Below are 27,868 nucleotides of genomic sequence, written 5' to 3' on the forward strand. Positions count from 1 at the left end.
GTATCTAGTATACCTTAGTACCATAAACCCATACGTGAAAAACCTGTAGTGGATATCAATTTCAACCAGGAAAAACTGAGAGCTTTTCCCCTAAGGTCAGGAACATGACAGGTATGTCCACTCTTACCACTGTTGTTCAACATTGCACTGGAAGTCATAGCCTCAGCAATCAGACAACAAAAATAAATAAATAAATAAATAAAAAGGTATCCAAATCAACAAAGAAGTCAAACTCTCACTCTTCACAGATGACAAGATACTGTATGTGGAAAACCCAAAAGACTTGACCCAAAAATTGCTAGAACTCATATAGGAATTCAGCAAAGTGGCAGGATATAAGAATCAATGCACAGAGACCAGTTGCATTTTATACTCTAACAATGAGAGAGGAAAAAGAGAAATTAAGGAATTGACCCCATTTACAATTGCACCAAAAACCGTAAGATATCTAAGAGAGTAAAAGGATCTGTACTCCAAAAACTGTAGAACACTTATAAAAGAAATTGAGGAAGACACAAAGAAATGGAAAAACATTCCATGCTTATGATTTGGAAGAACATATATGTTAAAATGTTTATGCTACCCAGAGCAATCTACACACTGAACGCAATCTCTATCAAAATACCATCAACATTTTTCACAGAGCTGGAAAAAATAATCCTAAAATTTTGTACGGAACCAGAAAAGACCCCAAATCACCAAAAGATTGTTGGGGGGAGGGAAGCTAATGGCATCACAATTCCAGACTTCAAGCTATATTACAAAGTTGTAATCATCAAGACAGTATGGTACTGGCACAAAAACAAACATATAGATCAATGGAACACAGTAGAGAACCCAGAAATGGACTGTCAACTCTGTGGTAAACTAATCTTCAACAAAACAGGGAAGAATATCCAATGGAAAAAAGACAGTTACTTCAACAAATGTTGTTGGGAAAATTGGACAGCCACATGCAGAAGAATGAAACTGGACCATTTCCTTATACCATATACAAAAATAGACTCAAAATGGATGAAAGATAAACATAAGCCAAGAATCTATCAAAATCCTAGAGGAGAACACAGGCATGGAAAAGCAAGGAACAGATCTTCAAAGGCAAGCAAAACAAAAGCAAAACTGAACTATTGGGACTTCATGAAGATAAAAATCTTTTGCACAGCAAAGGAAACAGTACACAAAACCAAAAGACAAACTACTGAATGAGAGATGATATTTCCAAATGTCTTATCAGATAATGGCTAGTATCCAACATCTATAATGAACTTATCAAACTCAACTTCCAAAAATACAAACAACAAATAATCTAATCAAGAAATGGGCAGAAGACATGAACAGACATTTCTCCAAAGAAGACATATAAATGGCCAACAGACACATGAGAAAATGTTCCATATCACTCAGCATCAAGAAAATACAAATCAAAACCACAATTACCACCTCACATCAGTCAGAATGGTTAAAATTAAGAAGTCAGTAAATGAAAGATATTAAAACGTCAGGAAACGAGGATGTTGAGAAAGGGGAACCCTCTTACACTGCTAATGGGAATGCAAGCTGGTGCAGTCACTGTGGAAAACAGTATGGAGGTTCCTCAAAAAGTAAAAAACAGAGCTACCCTACAACCCAGCAATTGCACTGTTAGATATTCACCCAAAGACACAAGCATAATGATCCGAAGTGGCACCAGCACCCCAATGTCTAGAGCAGCAATGTCCACAATAGCCAAACTATGGAAAGAGCCAAGTTGTCCTTCAACAGATGAATGGATAAAGAAGATGATATATACAATGGAATATTACTCAGCCATCAAAAAATGAAATATTGTATTTGTAACAAGGCAAATAGAACTAGAGGGTATTATGCCAAGTGAAATAAGTCAATCAAAGAAAGATAGTTATCATATGTCTTCATTCATATGTGGAATTTAAGAAACAAAACAGAGGACCATAGCAGAAAGGAGGAAAAAATAAAATAAGATGAAATCAGAGAGAAAGACAAACCATAAGACACCCTTAAATATAGGGAAACAAACTGAGGACAGCTGGAGGGGAGGTGGGTGGGGGAATGGGGTAACTGGGTGATGAGCATTAGGGAGGACACATGATGCAATGAGCTCTGGGTGTTATATGCAAGTGATGAACCACTAAACTCTGTGAAACTAATAATATGGTATCTGTTAATTCATTGAATTTAAATTAAAAAATAAATGGACTGTAATAAAAAAGAACAGATATGTGAAAAAACAGAAAGGAAACCTTTTCAAAAAAAAATTTAAAACATCGTGTATAAGATTGTCACAAGAATATTGTGTGTTCATTTTCAATACATACTACCCTAGGAACTCACCTCTTACATATAATGTAAACATTAAAATGGCCTATGTTAGACTAGGAACATAAGTGAAAATGACATTATAAAAAGCTCTATGCTTCATGTGATACTCCTAATTACATTCACCCTAGAAATTGCAACTCAAACTGCACATGGACTTGAATAACATTTGGTCCATGGGCTGAATGCTTTAGACATTACCTATTGGGAGGAAAGCTTTAACACTGTTGCAGTCAAAAGTGCATTAAATAAAGTAGTATTGGCAGATTATAAAATGCTAACTTTTCTTTTTCTGAAGAAAGTGAAACCTGAGGTGTGGAGCTGCAGTTGGGTTACCAGTATCATAATTGTCACATCTTTTTAAACTATTTACAGGTTAAAATCAATCAGACTGAAAACCAAGAATATCTTAGTGAATATGCTTTATTCAGAAAGTGTGGGCAAATTTTCTAAAGGAGTTCATATATCTACAGTTTGAAATGTGATTATTTATTATACAAATGATGGAAAATGTTTTCTCTTGTTCATAGAATCTGCTTACCTGCTGACAACACAATAGGTATAGACTTAACAATTTACCAGAAGTATTGCAGAAAATAGGAATACACTTCCGGGTTCAGCTTATAAGATTTAAAACTCTAAAAATCACCTATTATACAAGATAGTGTAAATGCACTTTGACAGAAAATTACCCTGTGTTGATTTTGAGGTTTGGTTTTATGATGAGCATTTAAGTCAGATGATTGATAAAACTGGGAAACCTTACACCCTCATAGCAGAAAATAAAGCTAATAGCTTGAAAGAAGACTCATGAAAGATGTATATGGTCCCACCACTCTGAGATCATGACCTGAGCCAAAATTATGAGTTGGACACTTGACCAACTGAGCCATCCAAGTGCCCCTTATTCAGCACTTTAAAGGAATGAGTGATCAGGCAAAAAAGGAGGAACCTATCATGTATATTATTACTAAGTAAAAGAAGTCAATCTGAAAAGGCTACATACTGTGTGATTCCAAGCATAATGACATTCTGGAAAAGGCAAAAGTTTGGAGACCGTAAAAGAATCAGTGGTTTTCAGAGGTTAGGGAAGAGAGAGGAGTAAGCAAAACACAGGGTTTTTAGGGCAGTGAAATTTTTCTGTGTGATACTACAATAGTGGATAAATGTCATTATACATTTGCTAAAACATGTAGAATGAACAACAGCAGGAGTGAACCTTAATGTAAATTATGGACTTTGGATGACAGTCATGTATCAATGCAGGTTCATTGATTTTATTTATTTTTTATTTATTTTTATTTTTTATTTTTTTGTAGGTATAATTCAAAATATTTATTTTTTTATTTTTTTATTATTTTTTTATTTTTTTTAATTTATTTTTTATTGGTGTTCAATTTACCAACATACAGAATAACCCCCAGTGCCCGTCACCCATTCACTCCCACCCCCCGCCCTCCTCCCCTTCCACCAACCCCTAGTTCGTTTCCCAGAGTTAGCAGTCTTTACGTTCTGTCACCCTTTCGGATATTTCCCACACATTTCTTCTCCCTTCCCTTATATCCCCTTTCACTATTATTTATATTCCCCAAATGAATGAGAACATATAATGTTTGTCCTTCCCCGACTGACTCATTTCACTCAGCATAATACCCTCCAGTTCCATCCACGTTGAAGCAAATGGTGGGTATTTGTCATTTCTAATGGCTGAGTAATATCCCATTGTATACATAAACCACATCTTCTTTATCCATTCATCTTTCGATGGACACCGAGGCTCCTTCCACAGTTTGGCTATTGTGGCCATTGCTGCTATAAACATCGGGGTGCAGGTGTCCCTGCGTTTCATTGCATCTGTATCTTTGGGGTAAATCCCCAACAGTGCAATTGCTGGGTCGTAGGGCAGGTCTATTTTTAACTCTTTGAGGAACCTCCACACAGTTTTCCAGAGTGGCTGCACCAGTTCACATTCCCACCAACAGTGTAAGAGGGTTCCCTTTTCTCCGCATCCTCTCCAACATTTGTGGTTTCCTGCCTTGTTAATTTTCCCCATTCTCACTGGTGTGAGGTGGTATCTCATTGTGGTTTTGATTTGTATTTCCCTGATGGCAAGTGACGCAGAGCATTTTCTCATGTGCGTGTTGGCCATGTCTATGTCTTCCTCTGTGAGATTTCTCTTCATGTCTTTTGCCCATTTCATGATTGGATTGTTTGTTTCTTTGGTGTTGAGTTTAATAAGTTCTTTATAGATCTTGGAAACTAGCCCTTTATCTGATACGTCATTTGCAAATATCTTCTCCCATTCTGTAGGTTGTCTTTGAGTTTTGTTGACTGTATCCTTTGCTGTGCAAAAGCTTCTTATCTTGATGAAGTCCCAATAGTTCATTTTTGCTTTTGTTTCTTTTGCCTTCGTGGAGGGGCAAGATGGCGGAAGAGTAGGGTTCGTTGATTTTAATAAGCATACCATTGTGGTGTGGAAAGCTGTGCTTGTGGGGGCAGAAGATTAAATAGTGGGAATTCCCTGTAAATTTCTTTTCCATTTTGCTATGAGTTTAAAACTGCTCTAAAAATTAAAATCTAATAAAAAGAAAACTACTATGTGAGCTCAAATAATCACTTACCTTCTCTGGTCTGTTTGTTCACATCTAAAAGATCAGAGATAGGGCAGCCCCGGTGGCCCAGTGGTTTAGTGCTGCCTTCACCCTGGGGTGGGATCCTGGAGACCCAGGATCGAGTCCCACGTCGGGCTTCCTGCATGAAACCTGCTTCTCTCTCTGCCTGCGTCTCTGCCTCTCTCTCTCTCTCTGCCTCTCAAATAAATAAATAAATAAATAAATAAATAAATAAATAAATAAATAATCAGAGATCAATAGATCATTCTTAAAGTGCCTCCCAACTCTGTGATTTAATTATATGTAACCTGAAAATTCATCCATGAAAAAAAAATTAAATGACAGGCTAGGTTCTAATGGAAATTTTAAACAATATAAGTCAACATGTGTCAGTATTAGAATAGTACTGATATTTCTTTTGGATTACAAAGACAATAATTTTTGTAATAAATATGTATATATTTGTGTATTTTACAAGTTTACAAAGTCAATGGAATTTCCTATCTACAATCTGGCTAGAAAATCAGAATAGGAACTCTTTTTCTTATTTTGTGCTGATTTTCAAAAATTATATTGGAGGTAGGATGAATGAGGAAAGGTCAATACCAGAATAACCTGCCTTTGGAAGAGAATGTCTTCTGACAAATAACACATACCAGACCCTCCAATTTTCCAAGGATGATTAAAGCCTTGTGAACTCTGGAAAGAACTCCAGTAATCATGCTAATACAACCACTTCCCACATATCCATTTCTATTTGAGAACCACTGTTTTAGTCCATTGCCCAAACCCAAACTGAAGGATTAACTTGTAGGGAAGTTTCTCTCAACTTTATTCCCCTAGATTTTTAAAATTTTTTTTTTTTTGAACAAGCTACTTTTGCTCTTATATAGTGATGATGGCACTCTCTTTCTCTCTGTGTGTGTATTATTTCAACTGCTATTTTACCATTTCTCTATAGCTAGGATCCATGGCTTTTTTATTCTTACATCATAGCACTTAGCAAGAGTTTAAAATATTGGCTGCTAAGAGAAGAAAAATATAAATGCTGTATTAACTCAAGCATTATTTCACTAATATTTAAAGCTCACCTATAAGCATCAGAATTTATACCCTAATTACTTATCTGTTCAATAACCTTTTAATGGGCAAACATGGTATGCTAGTCCCTAAGCTAGATAGTAGAGATAGAAAGATTAAGGACATTAAACTTTCTTCATGATGCTCATTAGTGGGGAAAGAGACAAATGAATTAATTCAACACAATGGGATGAAAGGTATATAAATACAAACAAAGAGTGTAAGAGCAGAGACGTATAGTTCCTAACCCAGACTAGTAGGCAACAGAAAGAGGATGGACAAAGCAGGGAGGTGGTACTGAGAAGAGTTGTCATAAGAATAGACTTCCTTAGATAAGGTAATATATGACATGAGTTTTAAAGGGTGAAGAATATATATGCAAGTGAAAGAAAGGTTAGAAATTTCAGAAAGTGAGAAGAGTTTACAAAGGACAGCAGCATAAGCATGATCTGTCTGAGGAAGTACACATAGTTCAGTATGGCTGAAGCATAAAAAAATAAGGGTGATAAGCTAGTGAAGCTAAGCTATAGCCAGCTTTAAGGGCCATGCAATGAAGTAGTTTCAATTTATCTTGAAAACCAAGTGAAATATTTTATTTTATTCTTAAAGATTTTATTTATTTATTCATGAGAGAGAGAGAGAGAGAGGCAAGGACACAGGCAGAGGGAGAAGCAGGCTCCATGCAGGGAGCCTGACATAGAACTCGATCCCGGGACTCCAGGATCAGGCCCTGGGCCGAAGGCAGGCACTAAACTGCTGAACCACCCAGGGATCCCAAAGTGAAATATTTTAAGCATAGAAATGATTTTATTATATCTGCATATTTGAATAATATTTAAATGAAAAGTTGCCCATCACAAATAAATATTTAAATGTAGTAGTTGAAAAGAAATATTATATGGGTAGGATAAAACAGGGGGGTCATTATAAAGGCAGGGAGATGAGGTTGGAGGTTGTAAAAGCAATTCAAGTCTCAAAATGGGAAAGCATTATGGGATTAGATTTGAAACAGAGACATCAGTTAGGGATTATGGTTTAATACTCCAATGGTAAATATCAAGGAATCAAAGACAATGTCAGCAGATTTTGTAATAAAGGGAAACATAAGAAAAATTAAGACAGCAGGATCAGCAAGACTGCTGTTCTGTTGTATATAGTGGAGAGATGACTTCCAGGTCACCTCTAGCTCCAGAAGTACCAGGGCCCAGTTCATTGACATTCAACCTGTGCAGTCGCATAGGGTCTCACATACAGAAAGGCTTAATGCTTGACTTAATGTTTTACTGTCAGTATCTTGTAATTCTGAATAATTTTGAACAAGAATCCTTAACTTTTTATTCTCTACTAGTCCTTCACATTTATTCCTGGTTCTGGGGGATTCCATTCACCAAGACATGAAATAGATGAGGCAGATCAATTTTGTTCTTGTTATGAGAGAATAAATCGATAAGTACAGATATGACCTTTCATTAATTAGTGGACTCTCTGCTCAAGACCTTGTTGGAGGTTTTAAAGCCTTTGCCCCTGCCTTAGTGTTCAATGTATTAAGATTTTCATGTAAAGCTTCTATAGAAGTCAAGTGAAGTCATCTATTAGACGGCAGAAGAGATTCAAATAGAAACAAAATGTTGAGAATCATCAGTCTAGAGATGATAGGCAAAGTCTTTGAATGGATGAAGTCACCCAGGGAGAGGGAACAAAGTCAGGAGAGGAAAGTTGGGATCTGAACTATGGAGACCACCGATAGTAAACCGTAACCAGAATTAACAGGAGAGAATAACCAAAGCAGGGAAGCCCTGTCCCTCATGGTTAGGAGTGGTGACTTTCATTTTATTTTATTTTATTCTTGTTTTCGTTTGTATTTATTTTTAATTTTTTCCCCTCCACCTCTCCTAGGAGTGGTGACTTTAAGGTCAGATTTTGTCTGTGATCCAGTCCTGACTCCACCACTTACAAAAAGTATGACCTTAGGCTTTTACTTAAGCTTTACAAGCTTTACAAGCTTCAGTAATAATTATGGGAACAATAGCACCTAACTCACAGGGCTGAGTGAGGGTTAAATGAGATAATCCATGGAAGAAAACTTGGCACAGAAGAAAAATCAGTGAGTATTAACTACCATTTTTTCTTATTATTTTTAAGTACAATCAAACCAGAAGGAATGGATGTCATAGCAAATGCCAAGAAGAGAAGAGAGTTAAAAAAAAAAAGGTAAAAAAAAAAGGAAGAAAGAGAGGGAGAGAGTGGAGAAGAAGAAGGAGGAGGTACTGAGAAGGAGGAGGTACCTGAGGAGGAGGAGGGGAAGGAGGTACTGAGAAGGAGGAGGTACCTGAGGAGGAGGAGGGGGAGGAGATGAAGGAGAAGAAGAAAGAAGGTGCAGCGGAGGCTTTGGCAAAATTCCAGATTCCTGCATGGTTCATCAGAAAGGAATGAAAAGTCCCACTGAATTTACAAACAAAGAAGGGATTAATGAGTTGTACAGGAATAGTCCCCGTGTACCAGCACTTTTTGCGTTGATTGTGACAATTCAGATTCTAAACCTTAACAGTTTGAAACTGAGACTATATCTGAAATTGCCACCATTAAACATGTAAATGATATCTTGGGGCACCTAGGTGGCTTAGTTGGTTAAACCTCCAACTCTGGTCATGATCTCAGGGTTGTGAGATGGATTGAGCCCTGCATCAGGCTCATATTCAGCAAGGAGTCTCTCCCTTGCCCTCTGATCCTTCCCCTGCTTTTGCTCTATCTCTCTCTCATTCAAATAAATAAATAGGCAAAATCTTTAAAAACATAAAATAAAATATAAATGATCTCTTAAAAATTTCAATCAGGAATGTTTTCCTTTTCTGGATACCCCTTGCTTCATTTCCAAAAAGTTGTAATACACAAAGACAAACAGAACCCTTGTTGCACACTAATACTATTTTAATTTGTGGTAAAGCTAATTATAGAACCCAGAACTCCAAAAGTCCAAACCTTTCAGTTAGGAGAGGAAGTTCCTGTGCACAATTATATTTCAGCTACTTCCTCTTAGTAAATAAGATGTCAGGCAGGGCTTCATGGAGTGTGTAGCCACTATGTTCCTTTGGGCAGAGTAAGTCTCTGGGTTGGGGCCAGTATGAATTTCTACCTAGCATCAAGACCCTGGTTCTAAAAGTATGGAATCCACCGTGAGACTCTGAGAGACCACTCATTTAACAAATACTCCTTGAGTACCAGACACTGGACACATGCTGCTGAAGGAAGATGCAAAATTGGGTATGAATTCTTCAAGAAGCTTAAAATCTAACAGAAAAAATGAAATAAATATGTTAGTAACTGTCAAACCAGGAAGCACATGAATGTGACATGATAGAAGTTCAAGGTGATTGCAGAATTTTGCACAGCTAGAAAAGCGATGAAGAGTGAGGCAATGGACATTATCAAATGCCTGATCAAGAAAACTTGAACTTTATTTAATTTATAGTGAGGAGCTCTTTTTTATAAGATTTATTTATCTGTTTATGTATTTGAGAAAGAACACAATGGGGAGGGGCAGAGAGAAGGAGAGAGAATCTTAAGTGCAGAGCCTTATGCAGTTCTCCATCTCATGACCCTGGCCCTCAGATCAAAACCTGAGCTGAAACCAAGTTGAATGTTTAACCAGCTGGAACCCACAAGTGCCCCCACAGTGAGGAGCTCTTGAAAGATTTTATGGTAAGACCTGAGATGTTCACTAACCCACAAGTACCATAAGATTTAAACCTTGGGAGCCAGCAAGTTCAAGACTGAATATGCAGATTTGGGAACCTGGTATATAGAATTGATGGCTAAGATGAGATAAAAATACATAAGCATATTGAAGTAGAGAATAGTTGTAATAACACTACAAATATGTGTATGTTCGGGGCCAAAATTTTTTAAAAAGGAGTCAATGATTGAAATAGAAAAAGATATAATCAGAATGATAGGAAAGAAAACCAGAGAAACACATTAAAAAAGGATGTCCAGAAGGAGGCAAAAGGATCATGATAAAAAATAGCATCTACTGTTTTCTGATAAGTGCTTCACTTAGTGGTTTCTCCTAGATTTATCCTGAAATGTCTCTGGGATAAATATTGCTATTACCTGCAGATGTGGAAACAGAAGCTCAGAACTTTAAGCTACCTGTTAAAAAGTCTCACAGCAGATAAGTGATAGAAATTCGCACTCAGGTAGGCCTGGCTGGGTAAATAGAAATTCTGGACTGTGAGGGGCAAGTCAGAACTCTTTGTTCAATTCTTATGTGCACTCCCAGGATGACATTTGTAAGTCATTTCATTCCCATAATTTCAGGCTTTTCATATACTTAGTGAAAGTGCTGAACTAGATAATCTATTCTATAATATTCCTTTCAATTCTGATATTTTATGATTCTATGCTTTTATGAGGTTACAATTAATTCTGGAGAGGGGGTAGAGGGAATGGATGCAAAATAACATACCGAGCATCAACAAAAATAACTGGGCCTTCTTTTCATCTGAAATTGACAGAGAGAACAAGATGATTATTAACATATAAAGTTTGAGAAGTTGCATTTATAACACTTAGAATAAGATTTCAAGACTGGCTGGGTATTTGGTTGAGGGAAAGTAGATAATTGAAAATGGCTCTCAGGTGTTTGGTGAACCATAAATTAGGCTACTTTTGACATACAACTTTTAAAGTTGAACCTTCCATGGGAACTGTTCAATAAATGATTAGAGAATTTCCTGCTGTTAGCATTTTTTTTTATGATTTATTTATTTAGTGACTCCCAGGTGGCCCAGCAATTTAGCGCCTGCCTTTGGCCCAGGGTGTGATCCTCGAGACCCGGGATCGAGTCCCACATCAGGCTCCCTGCATGGAGCCTGCTTCTCCCTCTGCCTGTGTTTCTGCCTCTCTCTCTGCCTCTCAAGAATAAATAAATAAAATCTTAAAAAAAAAAGATTTATTTATTTATTTGATAGAGAAAGAAAGAGTACAAAGGAGAGCAGAGAGGGGATGAGAGGGAGGGGGAAAGAATCTCAAGCAGACTCCAAACTGGAGCCAACTTGGGACTAGATCCCACCATCCTGAGTTCATGACTTGAACTGAAACCAAGAGTCTCATTCTCAACCCTGAACCACCTAGGCAAGCTTTAGCTTTCTATTTATCCTAGAGAAAGAGAGGAAGGAAACTATGTGTTTAGATAAATTAGCTTCCAAATAAATTTGTTTTACGGGAGTGGATGGTTAAGTGTCTAACTTCAGCTCAGTTCATAATCTCCAGGTCTTGGGGTCAAGCCCCAGGTAGGGCTCCCTACTTGGTGGGGAGTAGGCTTATTCCTCTCCCTTTCCCTCTGCTCCTCCCCCAACTCATGCACATGCTCTCACTCTCTCTCAAATAAATAAAACCTTTAAAAATATATATCAAATAATTTGTTTACAACTTTCTTTCCTATGTTCAGGGTCCATTTGGCGAAAGGCAGAGTCTTCAGAATTTCCATAGTGCAGATCTATGACTTGGAACTCATAAGTGGGCTCTTAGTTAAGTGAATTCAAACTGTGAGAGCATTTTTGACAGATAGTCTGGCAGCTTGATCTCGTAAACACAGCAATGGCTTGGAAGTCAAGTTATTTCAGCTCCAGTCCTCACCTGCCAATAATTAGTGTAGTGACCATAGACAGGGTTATTTACATGTGTGTGCCTCAGTTTACTAGTCTGTAAAACTGGTAAAATTAGTAGCTACTTCATAGGTAAAATCACCTATCTTACTGGTAGGTTCTCAAAAGATGGTGGATATAGGTAGAGGGTTAAATCAAATAATGTGCTCCGGCTCTTAAGTTTGTTAATATCCACTACCTCATTTGTTAAACTTAAGAATATATATGTCCTCCTTATTGTGATTAAAGATTTCAAAAAAAATATTAAATATTATTTCTTAAAGAAATCAAAGCAATTGTATTGTACAGTATGTTGTTCAGTGTGTTAGAGTATGTCATTGTTCAGAACCCTTTGAGATTCTGACATGCATTTAGAGTCTTCCTCTCTTCTCCAGTCACCACCAACCACTTAAATATCTGTCTAAATATAACTAACTTCCAGTGTTAATAGTAGGGATAAAGACCTAATATGTCGAAAGTCATTGTGGACCAGGTTATTGTCAGGGTATTTGGGATAAGCCATGACCATAGTTCTAGTTCATTTCCCCTTTTCCAAAAGAGAACAAATTTGTCTCTGGATTTATTTGTTTGTTTGTTTGTTTGTTTATTTTTGTCTCTGGATTTAAAGACAATCTTCTCAAAGTACATGTGTGTGAAAAAAAAGGGAGGTTTTTGTTTGTTGTTTTTTCTATTGTGATTTTGTTTCCCTGTGTTTTTTTTTTTTAAGATTTTTTATTTATTCATTCACGAGAAACACAGAGAGAGGCAGAGACATAGGCAGAGGGAGAAGTAGGCTCCACGCAGGGAGCCCGATGGGAGACTCGATCCTGGGTCTCCAGGATCACACCCTGGGTGGAAGGCAGCGCTAAACCGCTGAGCTACCCGGGCTGCCCGTGTTTCCCTGTTTTGTAATTAGCAGTCTGTAAGTGTTTACTCAGCCTTGTGTCAGATAAAGTTTGTGGCAGTCTGGAATTCAACCTCAGATCAAGGTTCTCCTCTGTTGCTGAGAAACTACAGAATTAACTCCAGTGGGAAAATACTATTCTGAAGCTCCCTTACCCTGGGTCTTTGATAAAATATTGAAGTAGTGGACACTCAGGAACTCAGACTTTAGTGTAGATACTTCAAACAAAATTATGGAGCCTCCAAGTCAGAATTTGAAGACAACACCATTATTATCTCTAAGAAGATTTCACATTTCTGAAGATTATGGCTTTCTTCTTCCAAATCCTCTGGTAAGTATAGAGCCTTGGATCAGGACACAATAGGTTTCTCAACCTATTGTTGGTTCCTTTGCTTAATTTATGTGGTTGTCAGGGGACAGGTAATATAAATACCTGGGAAAGATGCTACAAATAACTCAAAGTGTAATTATGAACAAAAGGAAGTGACAGCCACAGCACTCAAACAGAATGTTTTAACACAGAATGTTTTTAATAGATTGTCAATTAGTCCAGTAAACATATGAGCAAATCTGTAGTTACCAAGGAAAAGACAGAACTTAGAGATCAATTAAGGGAGTAAATCAGTTTATCGGGGCTTACTAGTAGTAGAGCAAAAAGCTCATAGGAGGCCATCAGTACTTTGGGCCTTGGTGGGAAGAATCAAATATTCACAGACATTGCTGAGAAGAGGAAGTAACCCTTGAGAACTAACGATACCTATTTCTTAACTCTCCTAAAGGTACAACCTGTAATACAATTGTTTCATCACTTAACTTTTACCAACACTGTTTACTCTCTGAATGTGGTCCAAAGCCAAGATGTTAAGACTGTAAGAGGCTTTAGAAACCATCTGATCCAGGGCAGCCCAGGTGGCTCAGTGGTTTAGCGCTTCCTTCAGTCCAAGGTGTGATCCTCAAGTCCCAGGATCGAGTCCCATGTTGGGCTCCCTGCATGGAGCTTACTTTTCCCTCTGCTTGTGTCTCTGCCTCTCTCTATATATTTGTCTGTGTCTCTCATGAGTAAATAAATATAAAACTTTAAAAAGAGAAGAAAGAAAGAAAGAAAGAAAGAAAGAAAGAAAGAAAGAAAGAAAGAAAGAAAGAAAGCATCTGATCCCAACTTCCTGCTTTTGAATTTAGGCTAGCTGAAGCCCAGAGAAGTAACTTGCCAAAGCCATATGAGTGTCAAAAGTAGAACTAGTACTCAGGACTCTCAACATCTTTTTTCCTACTACATCACATAGATAATGGCCAAAACTATTTGGTTGAGAATCTAGAGGTCCAATATTGTAGTTACTGCAATAGCTTAATAGATCCAATTGCTCCCCCCACAATAAGCCTAATTTGTCATTTAAATATGATTAAAGAATGGTCTGGAATTCAATGAGCTTTTATTGAATACCCACTGTAATGCTTATTTACTTTCAATTGTTGTTTGGGGAATACAGATGAAGACATCATCTATTCATTGGTCCCAAAAGCTGTCTGTTAAGCTGTTAGTTGAGGGAACAAGCCACAGATCTGCAAGTAACTTGAACGTTAGAAGTAATGATTTCAGGGTGTTACGGAGAGTAGGGTTGTAGCCCTGAGTACAGAATGTATTCTCTTACTGCTGGTAGGGTGACCAAGAATTTGCATTTGCAAGGACTTACAGAGTTCCCAAGTTATGGGTCTTTCAGGGTTAAAGCAGGAAAGTCCTGGGTAAATCAGAATGTGTCATGTCAGTCATCCTGACTTGCACTTACTAACTCTTGTAACCCTGTGTGAATCACAAGCACTGACCCTCAGTTTTCACACAGAGTGGATGCAGATCTAGTGCCACTCCCACTGGATTGTTGTGGAATGAAGCCCTTTAATAAATTTAGTGCAAGACTAGAAACAGTTCTCCTGACCCTCAGTCCAATGTTCATTAAAAACTCCATTCTGTGTGGAAAACTTGATTTGGGAATATTCCTATCATCCCTGGTTCACAGGCAAGAAAAGATCAATAGGCTAACACTTATTGAGATTAAATATGTACACTAAGCAGAGGAAAAATAATATTATAAAGTATGTAACTTTATAGCACCATGATCATCGACTTTTCCTCTGTTTCCTCGTTGATAAATAAGAAAACTAGATGAGAAACAATAACAGGTATCAAGTGCTCATAATGTCCTGAGCCAGATCATGTCTGTCTTGTGATTTGGCTAATGGATACCCCCTGACAAGAAATTTCCATTCCTAAGTTCATGTAAAAAATTCCCTGGCAAACCGGGCCTACTTTATTATAGTAGTCATACGTCAGATTTCTGGAAATGTAATTCTGTGTTTCACTTTTAGTTTCCTTTGATTTCTGTGAAAATTTTAAACTTCCCTATTTCTAGCACAAAATGAGAGAAGAAGTTTTCATCAGAATCTGCCCCCAGGTTGCTCCATGCCTTAGGAGGGATTTGGTCACCAGAGGTACCAGGCAGCAGTGGTGTTGAAACTGATCACGAATTAGGAAATATCTGTCACTGACTTTGCTAAGGGTACAAATAGGTTTTGCTTTCCTTTTAGTTTAAAGGCAAATGATCAGAGAGCTGTTCCATCATGTCAACTGGCCCAAAGTTACTCTTTCAGCGAGCTTAGATGCTTACTATGAATATTTACTTTGAAGTTTGTCTGAATAAAACAGTCAAGCTAATGAACAAGCAAATATTAGGACTTTAGGGGAGGGGGCTTATTTGTTTTTAAATACTGTACCCCACGGTTTCTATCCACTCTCAAACATTTCCAGGGGATAGCGTTTCAGTGTGAAAAATGTATACCTGCAGACTCCTGTCCATAAACATGCCACAAAAATTCTTTCCCAGATCATGTGTCCTGTGCATGTGTATGTGTGTTTGGGTGGATGTGCGGGGGCGGGGAGTAATTTTTCTTCAGACTTAAAGAATACAAGGAAATCAGCTTGGCAGGAAAGGAGGGGCTCAGGGCAGATTATAGCTGTAGATTAGATAAGTATGGAACAGAGATCTCCAATTTTAGGCTCAAGAATTTGGATTTCACAAATCTGGCAAATGACATAATGAAACTGGCATTTGAATTTTTTTCTAGTAGAATGTTAAGTGTGTTGTGCCCAAGATTGTGAATCTGAGAAACCACCAAGGAGCCCACACTGATGCAAACACACGAGGGTTTATTTACAAGCTTGAGCTTGGGTCCAAGTATACGCGACACAGCAGCAGAGCGGGGACTTGGACCCGTGGTGGGTTTCAGCTTAGTTTTAAGGGCTGGTCTAGGGGACCTCCAGATGGGGTGGAGGAATTTCTCAAGTTCTGTTTACATTCTGATATGGGGCTTTCAAGGGCATTGAGCTCTGTTCTTATTCTAATATGGGGCTTTCTAGAACGTTAAACTGTAAACTGTTTTTTTCCTGTAACTGAAGTAATGTAAATTTCAGCCCTTATTCACGGGGCCTGGGATGGCTGTACCAGTGCTAAGGCAGATCTTAAAGTGGAATGGCCTTAATTTTCTCGGCCTCCACAAAGTGCAGGGTGGGTGAGAGCACCAGTTCCTCGACTGAACACCAAAATCACTCGAGGAGCTTTAAAAAATACTGATGTCAGAGCCCCAACCCAACAGTTAATTTGGAATCTCTAACCTAAATGACTCAGTACTTGAAAGGCACAGAATGCATCAAGGACGGTGCAGGTCCAGGTGAGAGGTGAGGGTCTACACTTGAGAGACTGGCTATAGTAATAAAGGTGTTGTGGCTTGAGTAGAGCTTGGAAGTAATTTAAATACAAAAACAAAGGATCCTTTTATGAGCATAAACTCATAAACTATTTACTTTGATCTACATGGGCAGGAAAGATGCTTAATTCCTTCCTCTTTCTTTCTTTCTTTCTTTCTTTCTTTCTTTCTTTCTTTCTTTCTTTCTTTCTTTCTTTCTTTCTTTCTTTCTTTCTTTCTTTCTTTCTTTCTTTCTTTCTTTCTTTCTTTCTTTCTTTCTTTCTTTCTTTCTTTCTTTTCTTTCTTTCTTCTTTCTTCTTCTTTCTTTCTCTTTTAAACAGTTCCAAACTAAAGAATTAGTTCCCAGGCATCATCCAGAAATGACTTATAAATGAAGAAGAAATTATAAGATTAGAATATCACCATCTCTCAGAATGTACCAAATGCAAGGTATAGCTACTACAGAAAAGGCCACCAACAGCCCCCCTTCATTACTCACTCCTGCTCCAAGTACTTCTTGAGAGCCAGCTGGCACTGTGGTGGATGCTGGTGGCATGTGAGAGAAGTGAAGTATTGCTCCGGCAATTCTGGTCTACTGGGGGTGCTGCTCTAATGGGGCAGACAGGATGGTCAGGGAAATCACAGAGTATGCAAGATAATTACCATTAGAGGAAACCTCCTGATCAGAGAAAAGCTTTGCTGAGTCCAGCCTGAAGGAAGCCTCAGGGGGAAAGAATGGGAGCAGACAAGGAATTCTGAGCTGAGGTCAGTTGTAAGTCTGGTGTTGTCCCTGACTCCAATTGTCTTTGGAATGTGGGCTGTGCTGTAGGTGTCAGAGGAGGGGGAAAATGTGATCTGACCAGTTCTTGTTAAGCAGGTTCTGAAGGGGGTTATGGGGAGGGCATATTTCAAGGGCAAAGTTTGTCAGGTGACAGATATTGGAGAGGCAGTGACAGCCTGAAGATAAACGCACCAGCAGGAATGGAAAGGAGGCAGGAGCATAATGCCTCTCATCTGGAATGGGGGGAGGGTGCTCTTTATCAAAAGGATTCTATTGCTGAACGGATATTTAGCTGAAGGAAGAGCACTATGATGCCGAAGCGTCTACAGGATGACCTGTAGGCAATAGTAGAAGGGACTAAAGCTGTTCTGAAGAAGAGAAAGTTTAAGGGTGGTTGGGAGGACAAGAGTGATCCTGTTGCACACCAGAAGTGACAGGAAAAGCTTCCTGGAGAAGACAGAACTTGAACAAGGGTTAATTGGTAGGTTTGGATAGACAGAGGGAACTCCTTGACATGATCATCTTACCTGAACATAGTTTTAATATTCTTGCATTTGGTTTGTCATATTTCATTTACTTCTGAGATTGTTTCGGTAGCATTACTTACCATTTATTTGGTTTTTTCTTAGTTTAATTTTGATCAATATATATTGAACATATTTTACGTGCCAAAAAATATGTATCACCATCTTATCAAACCCAGTGAAACAATGAATGGAGGAAAGAATCATCAATGGCTGCTCACAACCAGACATTATGCATCTCCTAATAGAAGTACATGTTCCTCACTGCCTATGAACTGTTCCTGCCAAAAATTCCAGTGTGGTTGGCAGTGCTTCTGATGGCTCAGTGTTTTCAAAGATGACATTTGTCCAGGGCTCAGAAGTTCTCACCGTTTGGCAATAAACCCCTAACTGGTCCTCCAGCAAAAGAACACCAATAACCAAAAACCATAAACCAAAAAAGATAAGCCCACAAAAAACAAACCCACAGATAAACAAACTGAGGATTGCTGAAAGGGAGGTGGGTGGGGGATGGGGTAACTGGGTGATGGGCCTCAGGAGGGTACTTGATGGAATGAGCACTGGATATTACATGCAACTGATGAATCACTAAATTCTACCCCTGAAACTAATAATGCACTATATGTTAACTAAACTGAATTTAAATAAAGATTTTTTTAAAAAGGAAAAGGGAAACTTTAAGTTTTTCATGAAGCAGAAAAAGGGGACTAGTGCCAATAGTTATAGGGACTTTGGGAACTTTATTCTTTTTTTTTTTTTTTTGGAAATTTTTTTTCATTTTTTAATTCAAATTTTAGATAATTAACATACAGCCCATTATTGGTTTCTGGAGTAGAATGCAGTGATTCATCACTTATATATGATACCTGGTGCTCATTATAACATGTCCTCTTTAACACCCATCACACATTTAGCCCATTCCCCTGCCCACTTCCCTCCATCAACCCTCAGATTGTTCTCTATCATTAAGAGTTTCTTATAGCTTGTTTCCTTCTCTCTTTTTTTTTCTTTTCCCTCTTCCCCATGTTCATCTGTTTTCTTTCTTAAACTCCACATATGAGTGAAATCATATGGTATTTGTCTTTCTTACTTCACTTAGCATAATACATTGTTTCCATACATGTCATTGCAAATGGCAAGATTTAATTTTTTTGATGGATGGGTAATATTTCATTATATATATATATATATATATATATATATATATATATATATATATATATAATACCACATCTTCTTTATCTATTTATCAGTTGATGGACATTTGGGTTCTTTCCATAGTTTGGTTATTTTTGATAATGTTGCTATAAACATCAGAGTCCTTCCCATTCTGTAGGCTGCCTTTTAGTTTTGTTCATTGTGTCCTCCACTGTGCAGGAGGTTTTTATCTTGAAGTCCCAATAGCTTGTTGAACTTTATTCTTTGCAGGGACCAAATAACTATTTAGGAAAAATAGATACATATATACTCTCCTGTAGAAATTCAAAACCCTTGGTAGAAGCAGTGGACTCCAGGTGCTTAGAAAGAGGAGTAGAAAAATAATTGCCTCAGTACTTTTTTTATAGCATCGGAGGCTGTAGTTTCCAGACATAAGTTGTAGGTATGAAATATTCAGATATTTCCCTGAGAAATTTATTGCTACTTCCCCTAGTTTCTGGGGCATATCTGATCATGTTGAAGGGAGATTTGAGGTGGTGAGGGTAATATAGTAGAGATAGAGACAAAGAGATTACATTTCATAATAGTTAATGTAGGTCGATAAGGAAAAATGTGTTCGGGGGCAGGGAGGTTGGATGAGGTTTGGATTTACGTGCCAAAATTAAGGAACCAAGAAAGGTAAGTAGAGACAAAGGGGAAAGCTGTGGACGGAGATAAGGAAGTAGAAGCAGAGATAGCCAAGACAGTCCAAAAACTGGAATTTTAAACAATGATGCCACTCAGAGCTTTCTCATGCAGGATATCTCAGTTGCAGAGAAACATGAGACAACATGGGGAGACCAGCTGATAGATGCTAAGAAAGAATGAAAATTGGCCATAAGAAAATACAAATCTTCCTTTCATTCAAAATGAGGCTTGGGCATTTATTAGTTTCCCAGTACTGCTGTGACAAAATTACCACAGTTTTGGTCTCTTAAAACAACAGAAATTTTTTTTCTCACAGAGTGCTAGAGAGCAGAAGTCTCAAGTCAGGGTGTCAGCAGGACTAGTTTCCCTCCAGCGGCTCTTATAGGAGAATCCCTACTGGCCTTTCCTATTGGCCTGTGGCTCCAGCCGTATCACTTTCATGACAGAATAACTCCACTCTCTGTGTCCATCTTGATGTGGCCTTCTTTGTGTCTGTGTCTTCTTCTTCCTGTCTATGTCTTCTAAGACACTTGTCATTGTAGCCACCCTAATCCAAGACGATCTCATCTTGCAATTATTAACTAAACTACAGCAAAAAGACCCTTTTTCCAAATAAGGTTGCTTTCACAGTTTCCAAGTGGATCCTTGCTTCCTTCCTTCCTTCCTTCCCTCCTTCTTTCTTTTCTTCCTCTCTCTTTCATTTTTTTGTTCTTTCATTCTTTCTTTCTTTTTGGAGGAGGCATACATCCAATCCACCATGGGGAGTGAGATGAAAAGATAAGGCATTAGAGGGAGAGAGGGGCCTGGGCAACCAGAACTATGATTGTCCTAAGACCTGACCACACATGCATGGGAGGGTGAAGACAATGAAAAGCAGAGTGCAAGATATTAAGCAGTCAACAAGACACAAGGACCGTTAAATATTGGCCAGTTTTGTCAGCATAATGTTAGCTCATGTTCATCAATATGACCTCAATATATTCTGAAGAAAAGGCACATCCTCGGCTGCAAAATTGTACCTTTAAAGTCAGAGGAAAGTTAGAATATGAAAAGCCATCATATGGGCAGTAATTGTGTGACCATGGTTACATGGGAAAGAAGTGGTTCTTCTCCTGCATGAATTTAAAAGGACACACTAGAATCATATTTCTGAAACTGTGGCCTTTGCAGTAGGATGAGGGAAAAGGTACAAAGACATATTCTTGAAAGTGCATGAGTACTTGCATGTGGTTTTTTTCCTCTGCCTAGAAATAAAAACAAATGTTGTGATGATAATTTGCGATTGAAAGATGTTTCCATAAAATTGGATTTTAGTTTCTTTCATCATTTTTCCCAACTGAAGTCTTTGGATCCTTGGGAAATTATTCTCTGGGGTCCATGATGTTTCTTCTTATAAAACAATTCTAGTTAAGAAATAGTAGATAGTTGACATAACAAATTCTGATGAATGGCATAAGCAAACTCTCTAAGAGTCATAGTGATTTGAGTTTGAATTCTAGCTAAAACTCATCAGTTTTAAAACTAACAAGTTGTATTTAATCTCTCTGACCCTGTTTTTTTTCTACATGAGGATAACATTTCGTGGGTATGCTATAAGAATGAAAGTAAGAACTCAGTAAGATTAGATATTACTGATCTGTAAAGCCCTTAATATTCTGACACTCTGGTTTGAGTCTAAAACTCAATTCTAGGCCAGACTAGGCCCTGGGGTCTTACTGACAACAGGATAAGTTAGGATCATATAGCCCAGAATTTCTAAGTCATAACCAATTTGAAATAGAATATTTGATACCATTTCATTCCATAATTATGCCAATTTTTATCAAACTATGTGTTTTTTTTATTTTTATTTATTATTTATGATAGTCACAGAGAGAGAGAGAGAGAGAGGCAGAGACATAGGCAGAGGGAGAAGCAGGCTCCATGCACTGGGAGCCCGACGTGGGATTTGATCCCGGGTCTCCAGGATCGCGCCCTGGGCCAAAGGCAGGCGCTAAACCGCTGAGCCACCTGGGCTGCCCAATAAAAACATATTAAATAAATATTAGAAAAATTTTAAAATGTATGAAACATTACTCCTGGCTCCACAGAATCATAATACCTTTGGAAAAAACAACAACAACAACAACAAAAAAAAAAACAAAATACCCTTGCTGTTTGAAGGTAATTTACTTAAGAGTCTGTATATCTGGGTATTTGCTTGTGTGTGTGTGTGTGTGCACACGCGCGTGCAAAGTTGTAAAGTTGTTATCCTGTTGTATATCCAAACCTGAGCTCTGCATGCTTAACTTGATACTATAAAATAAACTTTTGCCTAAAACTAATGCCTTAATAACATAATTTTAATGGTTTCACCAAATCTCATTTGCATGATATAACACTGCAATTTAAATGGGGTTAAACATTTTGGTTAGTTTCAATTTCCTCTCATAAATAAAACTGAAATGGAAAACTGTGTGTCTATTCCACCCTTTATGTTTTAATTCAAACTAAACCATTTGCACAAAAATTCTCTATCTTGTTCCTGAAAATAACTTATCACTAGCTAATTTTGAAGGCAGTTGTTTAGAACTTTCTTTTTATTTTTAAGATTGTATTTATTTGTGAGAGACACAGAGAGAAGCAGAGACATAGGCAGGGGAGAAGCAGGCTCCTCACAGGGATCCTGATGTGGGACTCCATCCCGGATTCCAGGATCACAAGCTGAGCTGAAGGCAGACGCTCAGCACTGAGCCACTCTGGCGTCCCTGTTTAGAGCTCTTCTGCATACTTCTTTCTTATCTACAACCATTTGCTCTCTCTCTCTTTCTCTCTCTCTCTCTCTCATCAAATTAATGACCTCTGGATTTACTATTCTCTTTCTTTTCTAATTTTCTTTTTACTGGCATTTTATTCATTGTTTTCAATTTAGTATTTTTTTCACTATTTTCTACATTTAAAGGAACTAAAGTAGATGCTTAGAAAACAATAGGAGACCAAAACAAAAGATTTGGGCATTCTAGATAGACTAATTATTTTAGTGCCAATTAAAAGTTATAATTTGTATTATTTGTCTAGTGTTTATTATGGGGAATGACTGTGTTCTAGGTGGAGAGAGGGACCAGAGAAGGAGAACTGCTCTTTATGGGAGCTGCTATCCATAGCTACTCAGCTTCGGTCTCAAATCTATTTAACCATCCATGGGAGGGGGGGCAACAACAATAAAAACAAAAAAAAAGAAAATGTTTATTGTCAAGTCCCTTCTCTTTACAAGGCGTTTTAGCCATTATTTATTGTTACTCTGGTATATCCTCCAGCAGCTTATGAAAATATTCTCTCCAAAAATCTTCTATATTCTTTGTCTAGATTTTCCTGATTTCATGCATAATAATAACTTTCTAATGTTAAAATATACTCACGGTAATGCTCAAAATTGATTGGTCTTTTAACATACTATTGAATTCAGTTCGATAATATTTTATTTAAGGATTATCCTTTTGTATTCATAAATACCAGTAGTGTTATTCTTTCAAGGACTACTCCTGATGTTATGTTATCTTCATAAGATGCATTGGATGCTGTCTTGTTTTTCTATGCTCCAGAACAGAAAATAAATCATAATTCTGGAGACTAGAAAAATTTTAGTAAGCTTTAATTACATTTTCCATTTTTTCTATGCCTATTAAGATTCCTACTTCTAGATAAAAAAGACCAATCTTTTACAGTGTTCAAAATGCTGACTCAATACAGATTTTCAAATGTATTAGCAAAATATATTTATACCATTTTCCTGTATTTTATTAAAGGTTGAGTTTTCTTGGGACGCCTGGGTGGCTCAGTGGTTGAGTGTCTGTTTTCTGCTAAGGTCGTGATCCCAGGTCTAAGGATCGAGTCCAACATAAGGCTCCCTGCATGAAGCCTGCTTCTCCCTCTGCCTATGTCTCTGTGTCTCTCATGAATAAATAAAGCAGTTTTTTCTTAAAGTTGAGTTTTCTTATTTCCTATTACAACTCCTTTATAATATATAATAATATAATAGTAGTAATTACTATTTAGTAAATTCTTACTTGGTACTCTGCCTGTATTAACCTTAACTACATTTTTCTTACCTCAGCTTCACAATAATCTTCAATATTTACAAAAATTCATTTGAGAATGAGTGGATTCAGCTTTGTCTCTGAAATGTATCTCCTCGCTATCCACCCTCGTGTAATCCACCATCGTTTTCCTTTGGGCTATTGCCTTCCACTTTGTCTCATTTCCACTTTTTCCCAGCCAGGCAACAGTGGAAGGCAGTCAGAGTGACTTTTTAAGAGGAAAATCCAGCCACGCCCCTCTGCTCTTTAAAACTCTCTTGCTGCTTTTTAGAACAAAACCAGATGTTTTGGTGTAGCCTGCAAGTCCCCTCATGCTGCTTATCTATCTCTTCAAAGTCATCCAGTTATTTCTTTGACCTCGCTTGATTTTGCTGCAGTGTTAGATGGCCTCTTTCCATTGACACTTAAATATTTTATTTCATTTATAGCTATCTCCTTCAAATTCTGATAGTTTAAATTCTAATTTTTGCAATATTCATATTGTTACCCAGCTTTGCTGATATTCTCCTGGTTTATTTTCATTCAAACTTGTATTTTTAAACTGTCCACATGATTTTCTTAACCAAAGTTTTAATTAACTTAACCAAAGTGCTAATCTAACAGAGTTTATTTATTATTCCTATAAAATAGTTCCTATTAGATGTCTATTCTATTTTGTAAGTGGGTTGAAAATATTTATCAATAAAAAAGCAAAAGGATGGCTATGTGTTCATTTAATACCATCCTGGAGCCCTAACAGTCTCACCTGAGGACTATTTAATTATATAAGGAATTTCCCTTTGTTTAATATGCTACTTACTATCAGTTATGGCCCATCCTGTAAGGTTGCATATTAACTTGAAGATCATTGTACAAGAAAAGCTTCAACTGATTTCTGTTGAGTAGAAGATATACCATACCCCTAAAGTTATGAACATTAACTGGATTATTATTATTATTAAGCTTAGCAATTTTATCTCAACATTCTTTCTTTAAAAAAAACTCTGCAAATACCCAGTTTAACAAATGCTTTTGAACCAACTCTATCATCCTGCTGATTTCCTCACTAAGGAACCAAAGATATTTTGGACACACATTCTCTATTTGTCTAATTTTGTCTAATTCTCTATTTGTCTAATTACAAATGTCTAATTTTTTTAACTTTTTGAAAATTACACTTTGGCAGATGTATAAATATAGCAGAAGAATAACATAAAATAGGAAATTGGTTTTCAAAAAGGAAGGCAGACCAAATATTTCATTATCTTTGTCTATTCCACATCTGGATCTTCCAGTTATTGGAAAAGAAAGAAAAACACAGTTTCCTTTAATTTCCTATCCAGTTACACTCATTTTCCATCCCCCTATGTCCACCATTCTCCCTGTGTTTATTCTGATGAGGTATTAAGTGCACTGAACTCTGAGTCAGAGGAGATTTGACCTGGCCACCTACCAGATGTGTAACCTCAGTAAAGTTGAAATTCATCCAACATCTCTGGATTCTATTTCATTTTTTAAAGAAGATTTATTTATTTATTTGAGAGGCATGGACTGAGACAGAGGGGCAGAGACATAGGCAGAGGGAGAAGTAGGCTTCTCACAGGGAACCTGATGTGGGACTCGATCCCAGATCCCAGGATCATGACCTGAGCTGGAAGTCAGGCACCCTACCTCTGAGCCACCCAGGCATCCTTGGACTCTATTTTAAGATAGAAATTAGGTAATATGTTGAACTCATAACATGAACAACACAAATGTAGATGGATTCCAAATATAAGTATTAATAGTTAATCTAGAAATAGCCTAAAAGAAATATTGTTGGGATGGGAAGAACTTTCCAAACATAATGTAAAAACCCAATGGCAAAAATGAAAATATTGGTTAATTTGACTACCTTGTGAGTGGCTGTTTCACACATGTACACAACATGCAATGATCAAAGCATATGAAAAGATATTCAAACTCATTAATAATCATGGAATTATAAAAGTACACAATAGTATGATAGCATGTACAATTTCTGAAAAACCACACAAGAAACTTGCAAGTGTTGTTATTGCTAGGTGGGAGGATGAGAATTAGGGTACTTTTACTTTCCACCCTTTAAATTTTGTGCTTTTTGATTGTTTTGCCATAAGGATTGACAGCATTATTTTTAATCGTCATTTCCAAAAGGAGTATATTTCTTGTGAAGTTATTTTAATAAGTTTATTAAATATTAAATAATACATATCCTATCTTAAAAGCATAACTTAAAAGCATTTAATATTTAATTAGGTTTATAGCTATTTAAACTTTATAGTTTTACATCTATTTAATACTTGAGGATAGCTTAAAAGCATTTAATATTTAACTTAAAATTTACTTAATTAACTTAAAATTAACTTGAAAGTTAATTAAATATTAAATAATACATATCCTATCTTAAATAACAAAACAAAAAGAAAGTTTAGTAATGCTCACTGTTTCTAGAATCAGATAAGCTGGCACTCCCATTATATATCACATACTGTAATTACAATTATAAATTCATGTAATTTTTCTGTTAGAAAATCAAGAAGTGATTTTCAACCTTTCCATGTACAGAATCTTTAATCTAGCAATTCCACTTTTTGGAATTTGTCCTAATAATAAGAAAACATCCAAAAATACATGTATAAGTTTGATCGTTTCAGATTTGTTAATAGTGAAAAATTAGAAACAATTAGTAATATTCATTAATAGAATACTGGAATACCATACAGATTTTTTTAAAAGATTTTATTTATTTACTCATCAGAGACACAGAGAGAGGCAGAGACATAGACAGAGGGAGAAGCAGACTCCTCACAGGGAGCCTGATGCAGGACTCGATCCCCAGAACTGGATCATGCCCTGAGCTGAAGGCAAACACTCAACTCTTGAGCCACCCAGGCGTCCCGCCATACAGATTTTAGAACAGATATGCCAGATAATATATGAACTGACAGAAAATAGGTGCTTTTTGGTGAAAAGTTCATTAACTAATCCTGTCTCCTACCTTGTAGATTAAAAAAAAAAAAGTCTGGCAATCAAAAAATAATTAACACAATTCCATACTTTCTCCTGTCTCTAGAGGAAAAGCTTAAAAGAGATGCTACATTCTTAATAAATTATGAAATATCTTTAAAATCTTTTCTCCTCTTCTTGATCATTTTCAATGTCCCCACATCAGTGACTTTCAAACTTCGGAGTACATCAGCTTTATCTGCAGGGTTTGCTAAAACACATACTCCTGGACCCCACCCCAGAGTCTCTGATTCAATAGGCCTGGGGTAGAGCCTGAGAATGTGCATTTCTAACAAGTTTCTATGCTGCTGGACTAGGCACCACACTTTGAGAGCCCTCATGATCTAAAAAGCTATTGGGTATTTTTGTGTTTGTGGATGATCCAAATTTTAGAACTTTTAATTTTTATTTTTTTCTAATGTTTATTATATTCTATTTATTTAACATATAGTGCAATATTAGTTTCAGGAATAGAATTTAGTGAGTCATCACTTACATATGACACCCACAGCTCCTCATCATATCAAGTGCCCTCCTTGATACTCATCACCCTGCCTAGCCCCTCCTTGCCCCACTTCCCTCCATCACCCCTTTGTTTGTTCTCTGTTTTAAGAGTCTTTTATAGTTTGTTTCCCAAAGGAGAGAAAAAAACAGGAGGAAGGCAGAGATTCCCCTAGGAATCTAAGAGAAAAGAAAAAGTAAATACTCCAATGCAGCACAACTGAAGGCAAAAGGTAGTATTTAAGGATTTGCATGAAGGTGAAGAAAACAGAAATCCAGGATGCCACCATATATATAATTTTTAAAATAGGATATCCCTTATCTAGGCATCGAGGAGAGAAGGCCAGAGGTGATGATTTGGTTACAATTTTCCTTCTTAAAACCCACTTTATTTTTTTGATTTTATTTATTTATTTGAGAGAGAAAGAGAGTAGAGAGAGAGTGGGGAAAGGAGTAGAGGGAGAGGGACAAGCAGATTCCACACTGAGCATGTAGCCCAATACAGGGCTCTATCCCACAACCCTGAGATCAAGACCTGAGCCAGAGTCAAGAGTCAGACACTGACTAAGCAACCCAGGTTCCCCTAAAAACCCACTTTAAAAAGACGTTCTGAATATTATGACTCTGCAACTTTGATTTTTCTGTTATGAAGATTAATTCCATTGTCTCTATAAAACCATATTCAGTTTTTGTTCATAAAACATGCATCATACAAATGAGATGACAAACATGTTGCCAGTTCAGAGTCTGTTTATCATAAATGTTTCTGCCTTTATTCTTGCTAATATTCTCAATTCTGCTACCAACTCTGTAAATCTCCAAACT

The 27,868-nt window shown here is 37.1% G+C and overlaps 1 protein-coding gene and 1 long non-coding RNA gene across 19 annotated transcripts in view; one reads left to right on the forward strand and one right to left on the reverse strand.

Moving 5' to 3' along the window:
- LOC144284583 (uncharacterized) overlaps positions 1–27,868 on the reverse strand; it is a 126,540-nt gene that overhangs the window by 67,644 nt on the left and 31,028 nt on the right. Inside the window, exons 1-4 of one of the 14 annotated variants that reach the window (XR_013353023.1) lie at positions 23,549–23,712; positions 16,810–16,919; positions 10,492–10,527; positions 4,956–5,144 (exon numbers count right to left, since the gene is read on the reverse strand). The exons of 2 other annotated variants lie outside the window; for them this stretch is intronic. This is a non-coding gene — a long non-coding RNA (uncharacterized LOC144284583). 11 more of the 14 variants (XR_013353024.1, XR_013353032.1, XR_013353027.1 and 8 more) reach the window with 11 other exon arrangements.
- IDO2 (indoleamine 2,3-dioxygenase 2) overlaps positions 12,623–27,868 on the forward strand; it is a 56,042-nt gene continuing 40,796 nt past the window's right edge. For 2 of the 5 annotated variants that reach the window (XR_013353006.1, XR_013353007.1), the window contains exon 1: positions 12,623–12,906. Coding sequence is in view for 3 of the 5 variants with exons in the window: in XM_077849279.1 (XP_077705405.1) it covers positions 12,808–12,906 (99 nt within the window). In the remaining 2 variants the exon portion in view is untranslated. The remainder of the gene's footprint in view (positions 12,907–27,868) is intronic. The other 3 variants (XM_077849279.1, XM_077849280.1, XM_077849283.1) reach the window with 3 other exon arrangements.

Source organism: Canis aureus, chromosome 15, assembly GCF_053574225.1.
Source record: "Canis aureus isolate CA01 chromosome 15, VMU_Caureus_v.1.0, whole genome shotgun sequence".
Classification (NCBI taxonomy): domain Eukaryota; kingdom Metazoa; phylum Chordata; class Mammalia; order Carnivora; family Canidae; genus Canis; species Canis aureus.